The sequence below is a fragment of the Numida meleagris genome, chromosome 4 (assembly GCF_002078875.1).
Source record: "Numida meleagris isolate 19003 breed g44 Domestic line chromosome 4, NumMel1.0, whole genome shotgun sequence".
NCBI lineage: Eukaryota > Metazoa > Chordata > Aves > Galliformes > Numididae > Numida > Numida meleagris.
The window spans coordinates 76,134,793-76,159,515 of record NC_034412.1 but is presented as its reverse complement, the minus strand read 5'-3'; the positions used below and the strand labels follow the sequence as shown (position 1 = coordinate 76,159,515).

The 24,723-nt window shown below is 38.2% G+C and overlaps 1 protein-coding gene across 1 annotated transcript in view; it reads left to right on the top strand.

The window, feature by feature from the left end:
• NWD2 (NACHT and WD repeat domain containing 2) overlaps nucleotides 1–24,466 on the top strand; it is a 47,671-nt gene extending 23,205 nt beyond the window's left edge. The window contains exons 4-8 of the mRNA XM_021395507.1: nucleotides 49–165; nucleotides 15,657–15,860; nucleotides 17,065–17,209; nucleotides 17,525–18,114; nucleotides 19,648–24,466. Of these exons, the coding sequence (XP_021251182.1) occupies nucleotides 49–165; nucleotides 15,657–15,860; nucleotides 17,065–17,209; nucleotides 17,525–18,114; nucleotides 19,648–23,583 (4,992 nt within the window). The 3' untranslated portion in view covers nucleotides 23,584–24,466. The remainder of the gene's footprint in view (nucleotides 1–48; nucleotides 166–15,656; nucleotides 15,861–17,064; nucleotides 17,210–17,524; nucleotides 18,115–19,647) is intronic.

Sequence of the window (24,723 nt, the reverse complement as noted above, 5' to 3'; positions counted from 1 at the left end):
GTAGAAAGAGCAAACTATAGATTAACAACATTACATACTATTTTCCAGGTCATAGATTTATACTGGGGAGTCGAGGCTGACGAATGGGACAATCCTGAGCTGCAGAAGACTCGCATGAAGTTGCTAGAAGATTGCTTGAAAAGTTCTGCAGGTCCATGTTTTGTTGTGGGTATAAAAATAATGTTTTCCTTTACAGTAATAGTATACTATTAGTGATCCAAACATGCATATTTCAGAAACAAATATATTCTTTTCTTCTTTCTGAAGTATTTGATATCCCTAGCTGTACATTTGGTATACTGCAGCCAAAGGTTTCCCCACACAGAGCTGTCAAATAACTGATTATTCACTAAGAGTGGAGAGGAATGAAGGATCTTTCATGAGCAATCCCTACGGCAAGATGTATTTAGAAACCACAAGACGCGATTGTTCTACCACCACAACAGGAGACGGACTGCTTGTGTAAGAAGGCCACCACTAATTAACTCTTGGCACTTTTCAGACGTGCATTATTGGCTGGCTTAGAAGACTTAGTTATAAAAGCACAGCAGCAGGCAAGAGCTATCTGCTCTGATATGCGTTTTGCTGCTTTGTGTGGTAAACCCAAGTTAGCATGCCATATATTAGTGCATGAAAAGACTGGAGGTCAGAGACAACCCGACGAGGCTCTGATGCTTTGATTTTTCCTGCTCACCACCTTCTCTTTATTGTTGCCAGATTTTCCATCCATTTCCATCCATTGCCTTCAGGATTCCTGAAGAGTCAGTAAAGCTGACAAAATAGATACATCTTAACTGGCTCTTTCTGTTGGGCCTAAAAGAGAGACCACAACACTTGTACGGAAGTGCTTTATAAATCTTTACCCATCTCTTTTAATGTTAGAGGTATCTTTCAATAAATGAATCTGTTGTTTTATATCAAGCTCAACAGACAGTGTTCTTCAGATGAAGCAATTTGAATTTATGAAATCATGCATTGGGATGAATAACTGAAAGGCACTGGGAGTAGAATACATACAGTCCTTCTAGGCATACTTTTCCCCCCCCCCCGATGAATCATCTACAATAGATTTTGCTGTCACTGGTTTTATATTAACTATATAATTCAAAATAGTGTGATTTTTTTCTCTCTTCTGTACTTCAAAAGATTTGTGCCATGCTTTAAGTTGAACATAGATCACTTGAAGTGCTTTTGATAAAGGCATTTTCCCAGCTGTTTAGAGAGCAGCATATCCTCGTTATCTGTGAAGAGTAGGGCTGTTTTTCTTAAACTTTCTGAATGGAGCTAGAGAAGGAATTTCTCTAATGAGTTTGGCAATTGAATGGTATGAACTACACTTTTAAAATATTCTTTTAAAGTATAAAGCAAAATACAAGATGATTTGGGAAGAATTTGGGTTTATTTTTTATGAGAGAGGTACTATGTGAAAGGAAGACTTCAGAGAATATAAAAATATGATTACAATAAGTAGAATTTGCTGTGATCAAGATTTCTGCTCTAGAAGATAAATATTTCCATTATTCCCAAACGTATATAATTCTCTATCAGCTGTCTTGGATCTCCATCTTTGGAAGAAATTAAATGAGGGATGTATAAAAGTCATTTTTCTATGCATAGCTGTAGGACTGTGGAAATGTTAGGATAAGTCTTCAGTTAAATCACCCTCCATAAATAATATTCATTTGTGTTTAAATCTACCAACAAAGGTCATCTTCAGCTCTGGAACAAGCCTAACCCAGAGAATTGAGTCCTGGCTGGGGTGTGCTGCTCTCCTTACACTGTTTTTACAAGCCCTGAGTTTGAGCAGCACCTTTTGTGCCTAAATTTGGTTGTCTGGATTTCTTTTCTAATTTCTGTCTTTCCTTTGATGAAGAAACAGACTTGGAGCAGAAAGGCACAGCATATTTTCTTGGGCAACACCAGCAGTTAACTATGTACACTCTTAGGCATGTATGTTCTGACATATCAGACAGCGAAAGAAACCTCTCAATACACCATTGCTGAATAGTTTTGCAGCTCAGAATTTTGTAAGTATTAAGAACTGCTTGCATGGCATCGTTACTAAAGAAAGAGAAATCAAGCCACACCGGAAATTTTAAATAGAGCAAAACAGTTAGCAAAGAGGTTGTGTAGAGCCAGATAACTCAATATTTACTCCAGTTTTTCTAGTTATGGGCTGGAGTAATAGCACTCCTAATGTCTAGGCTGCAGAATTATAGAAATTATAGAAATCTCTTTATGCAAATTTGTTTTGTTTTTCCTTTGTTCTACCTTAGTGGAGTGTGTTTTATTTCATTTACAAGACAAACTGAACTTGATTCTACTCCAGAAAGTGTATATAGTTTTAATTTATTGTAACATAATTAAAAACTGGCTTTGGCTCTGTAGACTTTGGGCAACTTCCCATTTCTTGACAATATTCTATAAAATGTGCCACTTCCATTCAGCTGGGTATTTTCTTACATTTCAGTTATGGCTTTTTAAATTCAAACTCAGATTGGGGATTAAATCTGTGTATTTAGAATTAACTAGCAGATATTATTTGATTTTAGAAAGTGTTTCCTTATGGCACTTTGTGCCTGTATTGTGATGTCAGATGAAGAGAAAATGAAATTCAGCTCTTCAATTAGTACAGTGCAGAAGTTAGAAGTCTTAAACTTTTCTTCAGATGGACAACAAACAGAAAAATGAACACATATTCATAAGCACAATGGAGGAAGCAGCTCTGAAAAAATGTGTGGTTCATTTCCTGTGATGTTTTCTTTGGGAACATACAGTCCCCATTTTAGCTGGTGCCCAAGCTCTATTGAACACTAGATCCAGTCAAGGGAGGGGAGAGTGGTTTGAGTTTGGGATTTTGTTTGTTCATTCGTTTTCAGTTTAAAGTCAGTACCTATTGTATGTGATAATTTAAAAACTTGTAGCATTTTCTGTACCATGCTATTTTTGATCTACAAATTTATCAAGATTTATTTGCGAGGGGAAATTGTACTCTCGCTGTAGGAAAAAATGTTTTCCATATAAATTTTGTACAGAAAGGCTGGTTTTCTCAGTACCTTACATGAGGAGACTGAACTGCAGTGTATTTATTAAAGTATTCTTCCGTCTTATATTAATGATATAAGTTCTATTTTACTTCTTTCAGTAAAGTCTTCTCTGTCTCCAAAGGTCAGCATACTTTTAATAGTACAAAGAGGGATGCAAACTAGACACATGATAAGCATAAAGATGGTTCCAGACAGATTCTCATTACTTTGTGTTTCATTTGGACACATTTATACCAAAAAAAAAAAAAAAAAAGACAACTTCAGTGCAATTTGGAGTTGACTAACAGTAAGGATGAGGAGCAGATTTATGACTACTTTTGCTTAAGCACAGTAACTAAATCAAATAATAGAAAACAGTGAGTAGATTTGGCAAATATCTAGAAATTAAGAACATAAATACTTATCTGGATCCAGACTGAACTTTCTGCTACAACAGGTACAAATCTAAGAGAGTCTCCCCAGCCATCATTCAAATCATCTGGTCCAAAGCAGAGACCTCATTCTACTTCTTCATTTTCTACCTACTCTGTACTAACTGACATTGTAATTTATGTTAACCCTCTGAAATTATTGACAGCTTGTGGTTAATTCAGCATTCATAAGCCATTAAGAAACTCCTAGCATTATAAAACTGAAATTCCACTGCAATTTTAGATTAATATTAAAAATTTACAGTTTCTGTCATATCCTTAAATCACCCTGGAACTAAGATGAAATTAAGGAGTGAAATGTTGTCTATATCTCCAGATCTTTTTGTTCCCTCAGTATAACACATGCTTTAATCATTTTATGAAGTGCATTGCTACATGTTTTCCTTTGCTTGATAATTAATTCTAGTGCATTCTGGCTCAGAGAAAAATCCAAATTGTATTACTTCAGTTCTTCTGAATCTCCTCAACTCCCAATTCAGTTGTGCTGTCTACCTTAGGATTTGTTCCTAATTTGAAAACTGAATACCTACAGACTCTGGAATACCTTGATTGTATTTTGCTTTTTCTATCCTGGGAAAACAGCCTCACATTTAAAGTTAGGGAGGCTAAAGTCAGCAAAATGTGCTTATATTAAAACAGCCACTTTAGGAGGAATGCTAAGCACCCAGGAATTCAACAGAAGTTAGGAAGTCTTAGTGCATTTCAGAATTTAATTTTCCTCAAGGAAGCAGATCTAGATTACAGAGAATGAGGAGAAATAGCTGAAACCAGCCACAGGCACAACAGCTCAGTTCTCCCAGTAAAATATATTCAAAGGGAGAAATATCAAACCGTGAATTTTCTTCTCACACCACATCTGATTTGAAATCCACCCAAATAATAATTCCCACTAACGTAAGTGGAATCATACATCATACCAGCAGTGTCTCCATAGGACTTTGTGGCATTAGTCTTGTCGTTAAGTAGAGGTCTGAAGACACTTATTCTGTTTTGGGACAATCAACAGGAAAAGAATTTCTGTCAATGTCAAAGGAGAGCTCTGTGTATTTTTTAAAACTCTTCAAAATGGAAACAGTAATTAAATTTGTATGTGATTTTCCCCTCTTGGGGAGCCCTGGTCTTCATACAACAGGCAAAGTGTATATAGCCCTTTACATGACGTTTGTCTCTGACCAGCACACATATCCATAGATTGATATCAAGCACAGGATAATATGATATGATTACACTATTGTAAATGAATTCATTGATCTGCTTTAGGGCTGGGGATATATTTTCCTGTGAATCGTTTCTAATTCTATAAATCTAACATCTAGGATCTAAAAATGCTTACCCATTTTTCAAACATAACCCACTGAAAATAGCTGCACCATCAAAACTGCACGGTTTTCATTTGTTTCTTGATTTAGCCTTTAAATAGCTTGCATTTTAAGCCTCCAGAAGACTGTACGTGATTTGTGCTAAGTCTCTGTATCTGTTTTTCTGGACAGAAATTGATTTTTTTGTGCTGGCTTCCAGAAAGGTTAGGTATTGAATCTAATATGAATGACCATATTAGTGAGAATGTGATTTGTGTAAACTCAAATTTGCTTCATTCTGCACATAATATGTAGAGGAGAAAATAGGCTGCCTGAGATGTATGAGATTTAGTTTCTCTTGAGCCTCAAGAGCTTTATCATATCATGTTTTGTGGTACTATTTTAATCAACTAGATGTAAAGGTCTGCTCTACAAATGAAACTGTGTATGAGAAAGCCAACATCAGCTATTCCTTACAAGTGAGAGAAGAAAAAAATAATCCTAACCTTTACAATCTCACTTCTGTGTAAAGAAGCATGTAGCAGGCAGTTGATAAGTACACTTAAGTACTTAATGCTCTTGCTTGCATCTAGCATATACTCTTTCCCTTTTCTCAAATAGAGTGACATACCCAGAAACAAACACCTACCCACCTAGTAACAAGTTCACTTCTCAGTCTGAATATTCTTAAATCCAGGAATCAGTAGCTAGGTATTCTTAAAGATAATCAGCGTGCTTTTTTTTTCCTTCAAGAAAAGTTACTGATTTATAAAAGCAAAATAACAGAAAGTATCAGAGATATTCATGGTGATGCAGGTATGCTCATACACTATTTTTGCTCATCTCTTAAAATACTTGCTTTCAACGAAGTTCTGTTAGTATGCCATGTAGGAGCTAAATATTATATGCTTCTTTCTTTTGTAACTGAAAAACATCACACTATTTTTTTAACCTATTCAACCTGGAAAAAATAAATAAGGGAACACTCACTTAGAATGCTACAGAGACCACAATTACTATGAGTGAACTACACGTTCTTTGTCAACCATTTTTTGAAGTAGAGAAACTATTTTAATGCTTAAACTTCTTTTAAAGTTTTTATAAAATGCTTGTGCTCCTCGTGGCTGGAACAACAGTGCATCCCCCGGCCACAGCCTTTTGCAGAGCATATACTCTGCCTCTCTGTTATATCATTGCGTGGCATGGGCAAAATAGATTTTTTACTGAGGGAAGTGTCATGTCCTTTGCTATCTTTCATTCATTTTCATGCTACAGAATTTTTAAAAATTTGGCTGATTATTTGACCTGTTACCTGCAGGCTGTATTTAGCACTTAGTGCTTGTACACTTACCATTTATTTTAGGTCTGATTAAAATTAGTACTAGAGAAGACATGAAGTTAACTCACTAGAGAACTAGAATTAGTGTCCCTTATACTAAAAAATTGCCTTTGGGCCTTCATTTGTTTTATATCTCTGCAATACATTTTTATTAATAGTGTCTATCTGCTTTGTAACACACTGCACAGTCATGGGTTGTATCAGGTTCCTGGGAAGTGTATTATTCTATGCAAGTTGTGAAGGCATTTTCATGACATTTAATTATAAAATCACGTTTTCATTTGCAGACTCAGTGAACACCAATCTCTAATAAGAAGAGAAAAAAAAACAGCAAAAAAAATTGCAGTGAGATGACGTATCATGTTAATACTAGCCTTAAGTTTTCTGAAGTAAGAGGAGGTTATTAAAAACTCTGTTATCCCATCACTGGTGTCTTCTTCTGATAATGCTCATTAATTAACACTTTCTAATACCATTATAATGGCTATATATGTTACTGAGAAACATGGCTTAATTATGTTACTGAATAGCATAAAGATACAGGTCTTCCCAAGAGTTCTTCTGCATTAAATCCGTTCTCTGAAGCACTCCAAAAGAGAGTGCATGTGCTCAACATGCAGCCTTAAAGAGCCTTCAATTGCTGCAGCTTTGGAGGTGACTACATCCCTCTATGTTAATCCCTTAGATGCCTAATTCATCTCTTTTTGTCTTGCTCAAAGTTACCTCTATCTAAGCTCTTTGGCTCAGCACTTATCCTAAACACCATCCTAAAATGGGAATTTAGAAACTAAGTAGCCCCTGTTATAGACATTAGCACAATTACATTTCCCAGAGTATAAAAATAAGGCCCTTCTTTTTAGAAGGTACGTGGACCCAGCAGAAGACAGTATCCTTTCTTTGGTATGAAGCATAATAGAGGGCACTAAGAGAGCCTTGGTTTTTAATTCCTTGGGACTGTTGTCCAGAAACCAATGTCCTGACCTCCCAGCTAGCTACACTGCTAGGCTCAAGGTGTCTTCTTCTGTATGCCTGTATCTCTGGATGCTCAGAGAGGCACATTAAGCAGTATTGGCAGGGGAAGCATTTCTCTGTTAGCCATTCTTCACCTAAGAGATGCAAGACAAGATTTCAAACCCTTTCACATTTCTTCCCTGCTTGGGTGAGTGTTGTGATTACTTTACAAAACAAGCAAGGTTACACCACCATGCTCTTCTCTTGAAGACAAGATGAACCTCCCAGGAAAGGTACTTAGCCCACACGCTGTAGGAAGAGATATCCCAGGCAAGCTTATCAACTCCAGACTGGGTTTTTTTTGCTGAAATCTTTTATTAGAACTAGCCCTTGTAGTTTGTTTCTCTACCCAGCTCCACTGTTATATACTGCTATGAGACCTATCAGAGAATTAACAAGAATTTGTGCTTGCAGTAAAAGTTACCTGCAAGGCCTTAACGTTTATGTGAGAGGAAAAATGTACATGCCTATTAAGAATTCTCCCACTCAATTTCAAAAAAAAAAAAAAGGATAAAGTGAGAATGATTCATTTGTGTGAAGGAAAATTTGAGTGAGTGAGCAGCTCAAATGTACAGACAGACGTAGGCAAAATCTTCTACAGTATTTCCTCTACTATCTTTATTCACAGGCCTCTTTCCTTATTTTATTCTTTTTGACTGTTTTTCTCACCTGCACACATACTCAGGGAGACTGAAGACCCAACAGTGATGGTGAAAGAAAAGGCAACTTAATGGGCCAACACAGTACTCCGTAATCACACATAAGACAGAAGAAAGATTTTGGAGGTAGGAGATCGTTGATATTTTTATCTCCAGAAGAAAGGAAAGTTCTGATGAAGCAAAGCATATCGAGGAAGTAGGTCATGAATTTCTTCTGAGGAAGCACATTCACCCCGCATGATAGACTGCTAGTTCCTACCCACTATGTCCTGAGAAATCCTTCATAGTTATTTTCTATCTCCCTACCACTAGGAAAAGTCTCTGAAATTAAGAAATATTGTACTATGGTTGAAGTTCAGAGCCAAAGGAATTGGTTCACTTGGTTTCAGCTGCCCTCTTTATCAAGTAACACCACCACCACTCTCATACCTCATATCAGGAATATTACTCACAGCAAAAGACTTCAGCACTTGCACTCCATCCTTTCAGCTCCAGTTACAGACCGTTTTTGTACTGACTGTACAAAAAACCCTTTTTGTTCTTCATGGAACTGAAACCAATACCCTTAGGAAGTTTCTGAAATGCCTATAGCCTTGCCAACACCACCATCTCCTTGTACTTCTGAAGAGCCTCCAGGGAAAAAGAAGAGAGAAATTAGGGCATGCCTCAGTGAGCCAAAGCACTGTTTCTCAAGCCAAGGAGCATAAATGCATATCCAGGCAGACTGAAAAAAATATAACTATTTCTCAGCACAAAAATGGTTTTATTATGCTTTCACTACAGTCATTTCAAAATGAAAAAAAAAATTTCTTCTTTCATGGTTTCTGAAGTCAGCTGAAGTTCTAAGAAATATATTTACCTACAAATTTCAACCAAATTATTGGAGGTATGGACACTATTACTATCACCAGGTGAAGAAAAAAGTCAAATGAAAATACTTGTTACTGCTCAAAACATATTATTTTTCTCTTAAAAAAAAATGAACTAGACAGTGTAAAGCTATAGTCCCAATCTCTGCTGAAATATAAATCCACGAGATCCATTATATACTAGTAGTCAGAACAGAAATGCTTTTTTTGCAAGCTGTCATTAGCCTCATTTCATAGATAGGCAATCCAAGGCAGTGGTAAAAGCATCAGGAAGTTACTAGTGCCCAAACTGAGATGGAGCAAAAAGTGGAACAAAGGGCTGAGATCTAAGACATCTGCACCAATTCTGATCTTCTGTCCACTGAGTTGCATTGCCTTACAACAGCTAGCATTAGAAGAAAAATGCTGTTCAGAAGGCAAATGCATCCTAGAAATCACAGGCTACAACTTTTTTTTATTCTTTTTCCTCTCCATATTTTTTATTTCTATATTCATGATTTTGAAGAATATTCTCTCTATGCGTGTATCAGAAGGTACGCTGTACCATGTTACAGCTAGCAGGAAAAAAAGTGGAGACAGCTATTTTTAGAATATCTTTTAGCTACCAGCTACTCTGTATCTTCAACTTCCTAAAATTTGGTTTAGATAAAATGCCTTCTCCATCTAAGCTTCAGTTGTTCAAATCAGTTCAGTTTCATTTAATTGCTTGCAGATTAGACTAACAAGCAGTTAACATGTATACTCCACTGAGATTTTCACTGAAATCATATATTTGTTTTTCTCATTATTGAAATCATTAGTGCATTGAAAATAAATTTAAGTAAATATACTTTTCTCATTTCAATTCAAATGATTCACTATTGTTTAGCCATTAGCATTCTTGTCTTGAGTTTGAGAGGAGTTGGCTATTGTTCCCTCAATGTATAAAAATAAATAACTCAAGGACACATGCTTTTCTATTTCTGACAGTAAATTCTCAGCTTCAATTTAACACATATTTGTTTCTCAGAAACAAAGTCCATCTAAACCTGTTTGTTGTATTTGTGCTTTTTGGTTTTGTTCTGTTTTGCTTTTTCCCAAAAAAAATTTCTGTGTGTGATTATCTTATATTGCATAAGTATCTTCTAAAGGGAACTGTAAAATAGCATGATAGTACCCTGGCAATAAGCCAAAAAGAGTTATGGTTGTACTAAATTTCTTTGAACAGGAATGTCAAAATTTCTATCCTGACCATTTTGTTCCAGATTTTCAAGACATGATCTGCCTGCCTATTTGTTTATATCAGTTAATCCAACATTTCTGCAGACCAGAAGGGTAAATGTTACCAATCCTGCAGTCCTTCCTTTAATTGAACAAGCCATTTAGGCAGGATGGACCTACAGCTGCACTGTGTTAGCACATGGAAATTCAAGATGAAAGATAGGACTTAAACTGTAGACAGTTTGAAAACCATAAAGCATTTCCTGCAGTTATGCTGAAGTAATTTTATCTTCAGTCCATACACACGTATGTATCTACATAGGTAGGACCACTTGTTGAATGTCAAATATCACTCCCATATTTGACGAGTGAAAAAAAAGAAGACCTGGGGAACCACAGGCAGTGATCCTAATGTACGTGTCTGCAAAGATCATGGAACAGATGTCTTCTTCTGGAAGACATATTAAGGCACATGAAGGACGAGCAGGTGATCAGAGACAGCCAGCATGACTTCACCAACAGCATATCATACCTGACCAATATAGTGGCCTTCTGTGATGGAATGATGACATTGGTGGACAAAGGAAAAGCAACTGATGTCATCTACCTGGTCTTGTACAAGGCCTTTGATGTGGTCCCAACACCCCGTCCTTATCTCTAAATTGGAGAGAGATGGATTTGAATGCTGGACTGTTAGGTGGATAAAGAATTGGTTGGATGGTCATAGCCAAAGGGTTGTTGTCAATGTCTCTATGTCCAGGTGGAGGCCAGCCACGAGTAATGTCTGTCTTGGGCCTGGTGCTCTTCAGTGTCTTTATCAATGACATAGACAGTGGGATTGGGTATACCCTCAGCAAGTTTGCTGATGACACCAAACTGAGTGATGCAGCTGATGCAACAGAATGGAGGGATAACATCCAGAGGAACCTGAACACACTAGAGAATTGGGCTCATGAGAACCTAATGAGGTTTAACAAGGCCAAGTGCAAGGTTTTGCACTGGGGTGGAGGCAATCCCAGATTCGAATACAGAACAGGAGAAGAATTCTCATCTACAAGAAGATTCTTGGAATGAATCCAAGATTTCACTGAGAGCAGCCCTGCAGAGGTCTTGGGAGTCCTGATGGTCAAAAAGCTGGACATAAGCCAGCAGCGTGCTCTTGTAGCCCAGAAGACCAACAGTATCCTGGGCTGCATCAGAAGAAGGGTGGCCGGCAATGAGAGGGAGATGATTGTCCCCTTCTACTTTGCCCTTGTGAAGCCCCATCTGGACTACTGTGTCCAAGCTTGGGGCCCCCAGTACAGGAATGATGTCGAGCTTTTGGAGAGGGTCCAGAGGAGGGCTCAAAGGGGGTCAAAGGGATGGAGCACCTCTCCTGTAAAGAACGTTTGAGGGAGTTGGGGTTGTTTCTCTTGGAGAAGAGAAGGCTCTGGGGAGATCTCATTGTGGCCTTCTAGTACTTGAAGGGAACTTACAAGCCAGACAGGGACTGACTTTTTACACAGTCTGATAGTGATAGGACAAGGAGCCATGGCTTTAACCTAAAAGAGGGTAGGTTCAGGTTAGAAGTTAGGAATAAATTTTTTACTCAGAGACTGGTGAGGTGCTGGAACAGGTTGCCCAGAGAGGGTGCGGATGCCCAATCCCTGGAGGCATTCAAGGCCAGGTTGGATGGGATCCTGGGCAGCCTGATCTAGTGGCTGGCAACCATGCCTATGGCAGAGAGTTGGAACCAAATGATCTTTAAGGTCCCCTACAACCTAAGCCATTCTATGATTTCATGCAGTCCAGCAGAAGATCATTGGATCTGGTCATTCACTAGCTAGACATCTGTATTTTCAATGAACCTGCAGCTTTCTATGTTGGCAAAAAGTCAAGATCAAATTCAAATCTTGCTGGTTTCCTCCTTTTGGTCATTACTGTGATTGTACCTATAATTTTAATATCTTCCCATGCCCAGAGTAGAAGGAAAATATTTTCCATCTGGACCTAAACAGTAATTCTTTAATTTGCCTTTAATAATCTTCCTTTAACTTCAGCCTCATGCACAACAAAGCTAACAAGACTACTGCTGAGGTTGCTCTGTTGTCAATTCTCTGAAGTTCTCTCTGATACAATTAGTTACTGAGGGTTTTATACATTTACCAGCCCGGTAGCTTTAAACAGATCAATCACCTTCAATCTAATGAATCTTTAATTTGTTATTTTACTATTAAACAAAAATGGCTTATCAGGTGGGACATTTAGACTCACAATTCTGCATATAACACTGTCTCTTAGTACTAAACATAGCGTAAACATTACATTTGCCTTTAAAAAATAATTTCCTATAATAATCATCAAGTTGTCCCAGTGTCATTATTGCAAATTGAAGTTTTAGGTTATTACTGCAGAGTGCTGTGGTATTTTTCATAAACAGCATAAATGACAATATTCTTATTTTTATTTAGCATGATGCAACGTGAAGATTGTGAGAAACTGCATTTTCTTTAAATTCTGTTGTTCTGTTTTTCCTATTTGAATGTACAGGGAATAATGAGAGAGGGATAGACACTTCCAGAGGCTGCTGCCAGCCTCTACCATAGCTGCACCTTGGACACTGAAGCCCCTGGAGAAAGCTGTCCCATTCTGAGTTTCTCATTTAGGCACGTAAAGTTTTGGATGTTTTTGTGGAACCCTGACAGAATACACATATACAAACAGGTATAAATCCAGAAGAGCAGAGAGGAGATGGCTTTTCCTTGGAAACAGCCTAGAAGGCAAGAATGGAAGATGCTGTTCTCACAGCCTGTGCATGCAATGCACCCATTCAAAGGCTATCATGTAGCATAACAAACAAATTTTGTTAAGATTCCAGCACATACATATAGTCTACTTCTGTTCTTAGTTATGCTTTTCGTTTTGTATCTTTTTTTTTTTTTTACCAGTGACCACTGTTCGTGAAAAGCATACTATATGTCTAGTAAAATATGTGTTTAAGTGAAGAACTGTTCCCCAGGAGCTTGGCATGCTCATCATCCTCTCAGTAGAAAGCAAAGCTTCAGAGGTGTGCTCTGAGCATGACTAATTCATGCAGCTCATGAAGGACTTCTATAAAAATACCACTTGTGATTTCCAGTCATGCAGTGAGCAAAATTATGGAAGACCATTCAATTAGAAAATGTAATGTCTTTCAAATAATATTTGCATAGGCCTCCACTTTATTTAAAAGCACATGACAACATCATCCACAGTGATTCCAGTATTATAGGACTTGGGGGTACTGGTTGATGGTAAGCTGTGCATGAGCCAGCAATGTACCCTCGCAGCCCAGAAAGCCAACCATATCCTGGGCTGCATCAAAAGAATCATGGCCAGCGGGGCAAGGGAGGGGGTCCTGCCCCTCTGTGCTGGTGAGGCCTCACCTGGAGTACTGCATCCAAATGTGGAGTCCTCAGTACAGGAGAGACATGGATCCATTGGAGAGCATCCAGAGGACTACAAAAATGATCCAAGGGATGGAACACCTCCCCTGCAAGGACAGGATGAGAGAGCTGGGGCTGTTCAGCCTGGAGAAGAGAAGGCTCTGGGGAGACCTGATAGTCACCTTTCAGCGTCTAAAGGGGAGCTACAAGGAAGAAAGGGACAGACTCTTTAGCAGGGTGTGTGGTGATAGGACAAGGAGAAATGGTTTCAGACTTAAAGAAGGTAGATTTAGGTTGGATATAAGGAAAAAGTCTTTTACAGTGAGGGTGGTGAGGCACAGGAACAGGCTGCCCAGAGATGTGGTGGATGCCCCGTCCCTAGAGACTTTTAAGGCCAGGCTGGACCAGGCTCTGAGCAACGTGATCAAGCTGTGGATGTCCCTGTTCATTGCAGGGGAGTTGGAGATCCCTTTGAACCCCCTCTTTGAAGATCCCTTCCAACTCTAAGGATTCTATTATTCTATTCTGTTCATGTTAAAATTCCCTTTAATTTTGTTTTGCTCAGGTGGTCAGGAAGATGATCTCTAATACAGGATTGCTTATATAATGTCTGTTGCAATAACAGATAAGAAAAAAATTCTGTTTTAATTTTAAGGTAGTGCTTTTCTTTACTCACCTATTATACAGTGGAAAGATAACAGCATCCACTGTACCAGAAAAGCAAAAAAAAAATCCAAAATAAATTTAGTTGATTAAACGCAGTACATTAAAACAAGACTTTTTAATATTGACATTTTAATATTTCTAATGAATGGCCCAACTATTGAGCTTTGCTTGGATAATCCATTGGACTTAAATTTAGAGAAAGTGTAGCCTCGTGAATAGCTATTTAATGTAATTTAAAAATGTGCATAGCAAAGCTCCACTAAGAGAAATTTATGGGATTCCTACATCACTCTGACAGTGCAAGTTTGGCATCGTAGAGTAATTAACCTCACTTGACAAGAGGAAAATAACATTGTATTGTGTTTAACCTCTGCAGCTTCAGAATTCCAGAATTATAGGGCTGTCAGGCCAACCACATGCCATCAGAGCCAGCACTGTTCTTCACGTGAGCTCTCCCTAATCTGCTCCAGGCAAAAAACAGGTTAGAAAATATGGGCTGTGGTCACATTTTGCCTGAAACAGGGTAGGAAGTGTTTCCATAAAGTGCCATGATGTCTCTGATCTGAGGCTACAACACCTAACAGGATGAGCCGCTTGAGTACCTTCTGCCAACACAACCGGATTCAGAGAAGGGTGTCAGCAGCATCATACTTCTAAAATCAGTGAAGCTTCATCATCATCAGTTATTGATTTGAAAGGTTTAGTTACAACTGAAAAAGTTTAGAACAGCTTCTCATTATGATGAGTGGTTTAAAAATAATTATTATTTAGATTTTTATTATTTACAAACAAGGTCATTTACATTTTTAGGGTAATACTGTATTTGCATTAGCATTACTTTGCAAAGAGATCTTTCCAATTCAAATCAAGATGCTGATGCTGTTGGTTCCTCTCCACATTAAGTGTTCCTTCTCATTAACTCAAAGTCTTTACTGAATATATTTAAATGAGGAAAGAAATAAAAAATGAAATTTATGAACTGACTTCCACATATCTTTACATTTATACCAAATACATGCACTTAAGTAATAAACTGGGTTTTGGTATTGGTCAAAACTATATTCTTTCTTTCCACTGTGCATTCCCTGGATAGCTTCTGGGGCAAAGACACTGTACACTTTTTGCAGAATGGGAATACAAGGCAGCAAAGTAACTTGTTATTCTACGACATCAATCTTGGTATTTCTGGTAGAAGCAGCATTTTTAATAATGTTAATGTTAGATGTACCCAGCTTCATGTGAATTTTCATCAAACAGAGCATAAAATCTTATGTTCCATTACAGTGAAAGCTAAGAATAAGCCAAGAGGTAAGGAATCCAGAGATGCATTCTTATCCTGTAGTCTACAGAAAAGGATTCCTCCTACATTCAATTTTACATTTGTGATTAAAGCCCACCAATGGAAATCAACAATACTTGAGTCAATACTGTGATAAGAAAATACATTGAGTGTTTTTTAATTACATCTTCTGAATACCTTTGTATTTTTATTACCAGTTGATGTTAAGGACAGTGCATCTGCTTGAAAATCTACCAGGTGATCATAGTGGGATGGAGCTCAACCCAATAATCTCAGTAGTAATTCATTGTACATTGTGTGTTTTTCTCTTTCTAGTAATTTCAAAGTCATGAAACTATTACCATACTGATTTTTAAGACATTCAGATCCTGTGGAGGATTTTTCCTTCACTAAAAAGAAAAATGTAATCCCTACTTTCCTAAAAATACACAGGGTCTACTGGGAGAGAAGTATGGGAACATCCGCATCCCAGGGGAAGTGGAATCAGCTGAATTTGAAATGATCTTGGATGCTGCCGTGGAGGCCAAGCTAGAGACCAGAATTTTAGAAGAGTGGTACTGCAGAGATGAGAACGCAGTGCCGCCAGCATATTACCTCAGGCCGAAATCTGAAATGCTGAAGAGCTACCAGAAAACAGTAAGTTGCATTCACATCCTTAAAAAATTCCTCCCTATCAGTGGAAAAAGCTCTGCAAGAGTGAGCGAGACGACTGCCTAATGCAATCCCTCTGCACCTCCCATACTTTTAACCTAATAACTGCATTCTAATGGAAGATTTTCCAGCATCATTAATTATCATTTTTAAAACATGCATTTGTCATTAATTGGTGACAATAAAAATTATCTGTTACCCAAGGCTCAATTCCACCCTCCTACATTAAAAAACATTAACACGGAAATGTTTAGTGAGCTGAGTATAGTATTATGTGACTGTATATTGCATATTTACTGCCATATCCCTTTGAATCCATTTGCTCAACTTTTATTTGTTATTTAAAGTTCTTACCTTTCTTCAAGCTACTGACAAACAGGAGTTACCAAAGGATGTTTGAAACTTAAAGCTAACACAGAGTTACATCTCATAAACTCACTGAAAGTAACAAAAGACTGCTCTGAACGTGTCATGAGAGTTGCTAAGGAACGTAGCCCTCAGGGCCGCTCTTTTCCCTGTTGCACCCTCCCGCTGCCAGGAAAACAAGGCACCCCTTGAAAATGACACCTGCAGTACCACAGCTGTAACTGCCAGCTGTGTTACAGAAACCACCATTGTGGTATCTGACAGATACCCTCTAAAGGGAGCAGTGAATTTATCTCACAGTCCCCCCCCCAATGGCAGTAAGATTACTGTTACTATAGCAATGTATGGACTAAAGTAATGTCAGATAAAATCCCATATTTTTTCAAATATGAGGTGCTTAACTGCAGGTACTAGGAAACTCATTTTCCGTTTTGAAATCCAAGCTTTAATTATTGTTATTAATACTTGTCATTAATAGGAAAAATAATTTTTAGAAGTATTACTGCTTCTTTAATATCATTATTTCAGGCCTGCATCTCAAAACACTTTATAGACTTGGGTTTTCTTGGTCTTATTCTTGAAGAATACTTCATCAGCTGCCTACAGGAGGAATTTAGAAAATATTCAAAGTAGATAGCTTTTATTATTCTAAAGTAGAATATACATTATGATTATCTACAGTATAAAAAGTTGAACTTGTTCATTTATTTTTAGTGAATGTGTTTCTCTGTTACTGTATTTATGACCTTGAATAGTAGACCTTTACTGAAGTTGTAGATGTGTGTATTACAGCCTACTGTTTAACTGTGGATATTTTTTAAAGATGGAACCTTCTTCAAACTCTATGAATGAGAACAAATGGCAAGATATATCAGAAGAAATAAAGAAGATTTTTAGGACTGCTGTGAAATTGCTGTATGAAAAAGGAAAAATGAAACACAGCCAAGCAAAGAGATATCTTTCCTCTGGTAAAGTTCAGGCTATTTCTGGATGTTCATTTATTATCTTTTCTATCAACCTTTCCACAAACATGAAAATATATTTCTGCTGGTATTTCTCACATGATTGAGGGGGAAAAAAAGCTCATTATGCTTGCTTGAGAGTGAAGCCCCTACAAAAGCACCCAACAATTTTTCTGTGCTTTTTCTGCTTCTTACAGAAAACAGATGCAATCATTAAAGAGTCTGCATGTTTGGGGGAAGGGGAAGGAGGGGAGGGGGGCAGGATCTTAAACTGTTTAAAAAGAAAATATAACAGAGACTCTGTTCTCTTTTCATCCTCAGCTATTGAAGATGAACTTGACTTTGCCTTGGGTAAACAAACACCAGCTTTCCTAAAGAAGTGCGTTTGCTACATTCGGAAAATTGCCAACATTGAGCGTTTTGTTAAAATTCCAGAGATGGGAAAATACATGGATGTGGTACATACAGCTGGGAAGTTTCTACGAGATCCTGAAGCTCATGAGAAATTGATCAAGCTCAGGGATGAATTCATTCCTACCATCGTTGCATCCTCCAATCTGAGAGTGTACACATCCGTCACTCACTGTGACATGAAACTGGGGTATTCCCAAGAAGTGGAGAATCATTACATTGAAGGACTTGGTAAACAATTCTATGAAGACATGATCGATATAATCCAGGCAACAGTGCAGCAGAATTTTGACACCGAGACAGACTTGCTGTATGATGAAGTTCTTCAACATTCATCACTATGTAAAACATACTCCACTTTTTATGAATACAGATGTGAGGCATTAAACATAGTTCACAAGTATGTTCTACCTAGCAAAATAGGACATATTAACCCACTTATCATATATGGAGGACCATGCACAGGGAAAACTCTTTTATTAGCCGAAGTGGCAAAGAAGGTAAATAAATACCTTACATAGAATGGTGATGCCAGGATCATTAATGCATGAAGGCCAGCTTAGTAAAATAAAGATTATAAAACTGACATACTGCATATTATTGTATATATGTTCAGAAAAAGACTGCCTTTTAGTAACAACATATCTATATCATATACCCAAGTGAAATAAAAAAGACATATTAGAGCTTTCAAAAAGCTGGTAGGGTTAAAAACGTATTTTAGAATGATCTCTTTCCCTTTTGTTCCACCAAAGTCCTATGAACCTCGAACTGTCTACACATCATAAGCTGTTTTTAATCTTATTCACAAATACAACATGCTTGTCCAAGGCATGCTATCTTGTTTAACATTCTCATCAGAAATTACTCCAGAATTATTCTGATACACTAACTACAACTATCTGTAATAATCAGCAAAAATACCTTTTTTTATCTGACATGCTTCTTCATCCACTAAGCTGAGTACTACAGGGACATGAGGGGAAACACTGTACAACACAGGAGAACCAGATGCAGAAGAAAAAAAACACAAACTGGCATCTCTAAGCTTAATACTGTTGCTGAAAGTCACAACTTTGAGTTCCCTGCAGGGTGCTGAGAGAATTTATCACAATAGATTGGAAAACAGCCATATCAGCCAGAAGGAAATAGATAAAGGAACAATAATATTTAAAATCCTACCTTTCCCAAATATGACTTCCTATAGATTCACATTTTTTGCCTATGTGAAATTAGGATTTGCAGCTCAAAATCTCATTTCAGTACATAAGTTCACCTGGAGGCTTCGGTTACATTTTTCTCTTAAAATATTCTGTCATAACTTCAAGTGAAGTGAAAGGAATTAGCACATGAGAGAACTGAGTGAGTTAGCCTGCATAGACTGAGAGAACTTAGAGCCACAAACCTCATTTTCTTTTAGTATGCTAACAAAAAAAATATTAAGAAATACTTTTTACCCATTGTGGCAGCATAAAAGAGCCACAGGCACACCAAGAGAGAGCATACTTCTTTGGCCCAGGAATTAAAGTAACCAGCTAGGAAAGTTCAATAGTATATTCCCATCCCTGTCCAACAAAATTGTCAGGGTATGTATTTGTACTCAGCTGGGAATTAATATTAAACAAGCTTAGGTGCCAAGTTGGTCTGCCTGGCCAAGGATGACATCACATAGTGTCTAAGGAAGTTTGCTAATAAGAATGTCTACCTACAGATCTCCAGAAGTGAGACACAGATTTTGCAGAGTACCCTGGGATTTATGGACTAAGTTCTGTTCAGGTCCCCATAGATTTAAACCTCTTCATAGATCTGGGCCTTAGTGTTTTGGGATATTAGCCAGGCTACACAAAGATGACATATGACAAAAATTTCATCCAGTGCATAGAAATCAAAACCAGTCTCGAACTCTACTAGTGAGAGCATTTCCATTCAACCAGTCACATTTAGAAATGTTTACTAATATATAGGCTATTACTGTTTATAAACTCTCGCTGTACTTCATTTAGATTCTAACTAAATAATACTCTGTATTCTAGGCCTATTCCTGGCTGCAAGAAGAGATGGGACCTGATTCTGACCCTGTGGTAATTATAAGATTTTTGGGATCCACCGAAACAAGCATAGATCTGAAGAATATACTTCAAAGCATTTGTGAACAATTAGCAGTCAACTATCGTTGCCTTGTGCAAAGTTACCCAAAAAAGATTCATGACCTCCGGGATTTGTTCATAAATCTCTTGAATGAGTCTTCATTCCATAGACCATTGGTGATAATATTCGATGCCCTAGAACAGCTAACAGATAGCGATGATGCTAGGAAGCTTTGGTGGCTTCCCATTCACCTTCCCCGTTCAGTACGGATAATTCTGTCAACACTGCCAAACAAGCACGGGATCCTGCAAAAACTGAGGTGCCTTATTCACGAAGAAGACAACTACATTGAATTGACTGCAAGGGACAGGAAGATGTGTAGCCAAGTACTGAAACATCAACTGCTGCGAGTTAAAAGAAAAGTAACATCAGGGCAACAAATCTACGTCAATGAAGCGTTCTCCAAGTGCACACTGCCTATGTTTGTGAACTTAACTTTCAGAGAGGTCAGGAACTGGAGATCTCACAAAGATGTGGATGAGTCCTCCCTCTGTGTCACTGTACATGAAAGCATAGAGCAGTTGTTTTGGTCACTGGAAAGTAAGTGTGGATCACGACTACTATCAAGAGCACTTGGTTACATCACTATGTCCAAATCCGGCCTGAGTGAAATGGAACTGGAAGATATTTTGGCCCTTGACAACAGTGTTATGTATGAAGTAAGTGAGAGTATCCGAGAAAGTAACCCACTGAGAATTCCATATGTATACATTGCAAGGCTTAAGGAGGGTTTGCAGGGATACTTAATAGAGCGACAAGTGAAAAATGTTACCCTTCTTCTTTGGGCAAACAGACACTTGCACCTAATTGCCCAGAAATTGTATCTGAACAATGAAGAAGATTTGCAGGAAATGCACACGATCATGGCAGAATATTTTCTTGGTGTTTGGTCAGGTGGACGAAGAAAACCTTTTTACAGCAATGACCAGTATTTAAACAGTTGCCCTGATCATGATAGTAGAGGCCTGAATGAGGAAGAAAAACACTGCATGGATCAGATTGCTTTTGACAGGCAGGCACCTGATCAGCCATGGGTTTTTCAGTGTAATCCCTTAGAGCCTGACATCTTTTTTATCAATCATAGAAAAATGACAGAACTTATTCATCACTTGACAAGATGTGGAAGAACAGATGATCTGCTGTATGGAGTCATTATGAACTTCAGCTGGCTGTACACCATGATTAGAATAGGGCAGTTTGATAAAGCACTTTCTGACATAGAACTGGCTTACACCTATTCGCAGGAAAAGGAACTGAAATTTCTGGCCAGTACCCTCCGCAGTATCAAGTTGAAAGTAGTAAAATACCCAGGCTCACTCTCTGCTGAGTTGCAACAGAGGCTTCTGCCCGTAGTAAGTTCACTGCCTAAACTCAGACATCTCCTCTTAGAATGCGACAAGGATGGACCCAAGTACTGCTCTATTGTCCCTCTGCATTCTTCCATGGATGTAACTTATAGCCCCGAGCGCCTGCCACTGTCATCCAGCTGCATGCATGTCACTGAAATTCTGCCTACTTTTAATCCCAGTACAATCATCGCTGCTTTGGAAAATGGTTCCATCAGCACTTGGGATGTGGAGACTCGCCAGCTACTGAGGCAGATTACAACCTCTCCATCTGTTATCATAGGGATGAAACTTACTAGTGATGAAAGGTATCTTGTAGTGGCTACAACAAACAACACTCTTTTGATATATGATAACATAAATTCCTGTCTTTTGTCCGAAATGGAAATTAAGGGGTCAAAACATTGCGGATTAGGGGGGGCCTCCAGTTTTATAAATGGGTTTACATTATCAGTCAACCATGCACTTGCATGGCTGGAGGCCAGCAAAGATGTCACTGTAATAGACCTTATTTATGGCTGGCCTCTCTATCACTTCCACTGCTGGTACGAGGTGACCTGTGTGCAATGTTCTCCGGATGGAGTTTATGCCTTCTGTGGACAGTATTTGAACACCACCACCATTTTTCACTTAGGCAGTGGAGAAAAGCTGGCCACCGTGACCTCTGAATTTTCTAGTGGATTTGTGAAATTTCTTCTCATTCTGGACAAGGCCCAAGAAATGGTGATGGTAGACAGTGAAGGCAGCCTCTCTGTTTGGAATACAGAGGAGATCGCAAATCCCCAGCTTACAGATGACTTCGACTGCAGGAGAGATGACAGCGAGGTTGTCAGCATAGAGCTTTCTGAAGACCAAAGTGCAATTTTAATTTGTAAGGCTCTCAGCATTGAGCTTCTTGACACTCATGTGTGGAAGGTAGCTGAAAAGTTTAGAGCTAAACACAACGAGCGCTTTATATCTGCTGTGTTGTCCAAAAATGGCAACTGTATAATTGCTTCAATGGAAAATACCTCAGCCATTTTTGTTTGGAGAAGAGATACGGGACAGTGTATGGCAAGCTTACAGGAAATCTCAGGAACTATAGTCAGGCTAATTAAATCAAATCATCATAACATGCTGCTATCTTTATCCACCAGTGGTGTCCTTTCTATTTGGGATATAGACATCATAACTGCTATGTCCAATATTGACAAATCTGGCAAACCTATCCAAAGACTGGTGTTGCCAGCCAGAGGTGAATTAATATACACATTGGATGGATCAGATTCTGTCCACAAGTGGAACTTCAGCACTGGATATATTGAAGCTGTATTCAAGCACGAAGGTATTGTTGAAAACTGTGTGCTGACCTCTTCTGGAGAGATAATGGTTACATCAGATGATAAATGCAGCCAGTACGTGTGGCACACTGTTAGTGGCGAAAACATATTTCGCATTAACGGGCAAAAAATCTCAGAGCTAATGATAACTCATAATGATCAGTTTGTAGTCTCCCTCTGTGAGCAAAATGCATCCAGAGTTTGGCGACTGGCCACAGGACATAGGGTTTGCAATATTTTAGTTGCCTTACAGAATGCATTTATAACAACTGCAAATACATTTGTGGTCGGAATGGCAAAGAATAAAGTGTTGGCAGTGAGTCTCTGGACAGGCAGTATAACCAAGAAGTTTTGCTGTGATGATGGTGCAAGCATTGTAGATGTCAAACTGATACCAGACTGCCCAGATATTATAGTATTCATAACATCTACTGAAACTGTGAACATCTGGAGCTTAACAGAGGAAGTCATCTGCAGACGTGTACAACTGCCTACCAATTTCTTGAAAAATTTGGAAGACTTTGAAATGTCCCCAAATGGCAAGCTAGGAATTATAACCCGTGGTGATGAGAACATCAATGTGCTCGATCTACACAGTGGAAAACTTCGTGTAGTTCATGCTCCAGGTATCATCTGGAGGCAAAGGCTGTCTCGTGATGGCCGCTATCTTGTGTACATCTGTTTTCGCAATGAAGAAGATGATGACAATGGTGCAATCTCTAGTTTAATTGTAATGAGGCTAGCGGATGGCAAAAATATCGGTGCCTGTTCTCTGTATAAAACTCCCACTTTCCTTACACTCTCACAGAGACATTTAAATATTATTATTGGATTTGATGATGGAAGTATAGGCACTTACACCGTAGTGGATCGAGTCGATGCTGCACTGAAAATCAAAATTGCTACTTCAAACAGCCGTCAGATTTTCAACAACACGACACAAGTGATTAGACCAAAATGTCACAATTATAGCTTCAAAGTGACTGCAGACTGCATATGGAGGGAATCGACTGAAGTATTTGCCAGGGATAGCCCCATTACAGTTATAGAGCCTGAGGTGAGTGAAGCAACACCGACCAAAAAACACAACTATTGCTATGAAAAGGTGTGCTCAGCCATAGATTGCAGAGGACACAGTTTTGCTGCTGACAACTGAGTATCTGTCCGAACTAGTTTACCTGAGTGACAGTATACATGCATAGATTTGTCTTCTGAATTCAAGTAAAAATCAGTGCATTTCTTGGAAGACATTAACAGCAGAGGGCAGACCAGCTATTTTTTCCTTTACAAATATTCTGACATTTATGTACACGAACACACAAAAAAAAGGGGGGGAGGGGAGGAACATGAAGCAAATATTTAAGCAATGGGCTGCAGGGTTTTTTTTTGTTTGTTTGTTTTTTTAACTTCGGAATACAAGGTTCAGTCGAAGATTTCACCAGGGCCTTGATTAACAACTTCTAGCAATACTTTCAAAATTGTTATGCTATTACAGAAGTTAGGTGATCTTATCTGCGACTGACAAACTGCTTTAACTAGAGCTAAAGTTCCATGTGATCGGAGAGAAGAGGCAGACCACTGTTTATAAACCAAGTCACCTAGAAGTGGTCAGAGCTCAATCTATAGCTAACAGCCAACTTTATATCCACTTGCAAAAATGTATTTTTCTTGCTTGATGGTGCAATGACAAGATGTCACCTGCCAACCTGGAACACTTGATACATTCCATCATCATTTTAAAAATACTTTTTTTTTTTTTTTAGTTGGGATTGATCTTTGGGTTGGAAGGTGTAGGTACCAGTCAGCTGCAAACGTGACAGTGTGTGAGGTGATAAATACTTGTTCACAGCAGTGAAAGGACTAAAAGATTTTTTTTTTTTAACTGCATGCAGGGATTTCAGGTTTCTGTATTGTGATAAAAAAAAAAGATATTAAACCTAGATCATAAAAGGAATATAGAGTTGGGTTTTTGTTTTTGGTTTGAAGAAGTTATATGTCTTCATAGTGTGTGTTAGTATAGGTCATTAAGAAAACTTTTTCAAAGACAAAGGACATTGCAGATAAACAGTTAAACACATGAATTTCTTTATGTTAAAAGGTGGCTATCCATTTTGAATTAAGAAAGTCTAAAGTATCTCCTATGTTCCCAAAGTAACCTTAACAGAAAATTTTCAGACATGCCATGTTTTAATCTTAAAAACATTTGCCTTACTATCATTTCTGTTCTTTCCCATGTTAAATACAGATCAGACGACCAAACACTCTGGGACCGCTTGTATATGTGCTAATTCTCCAC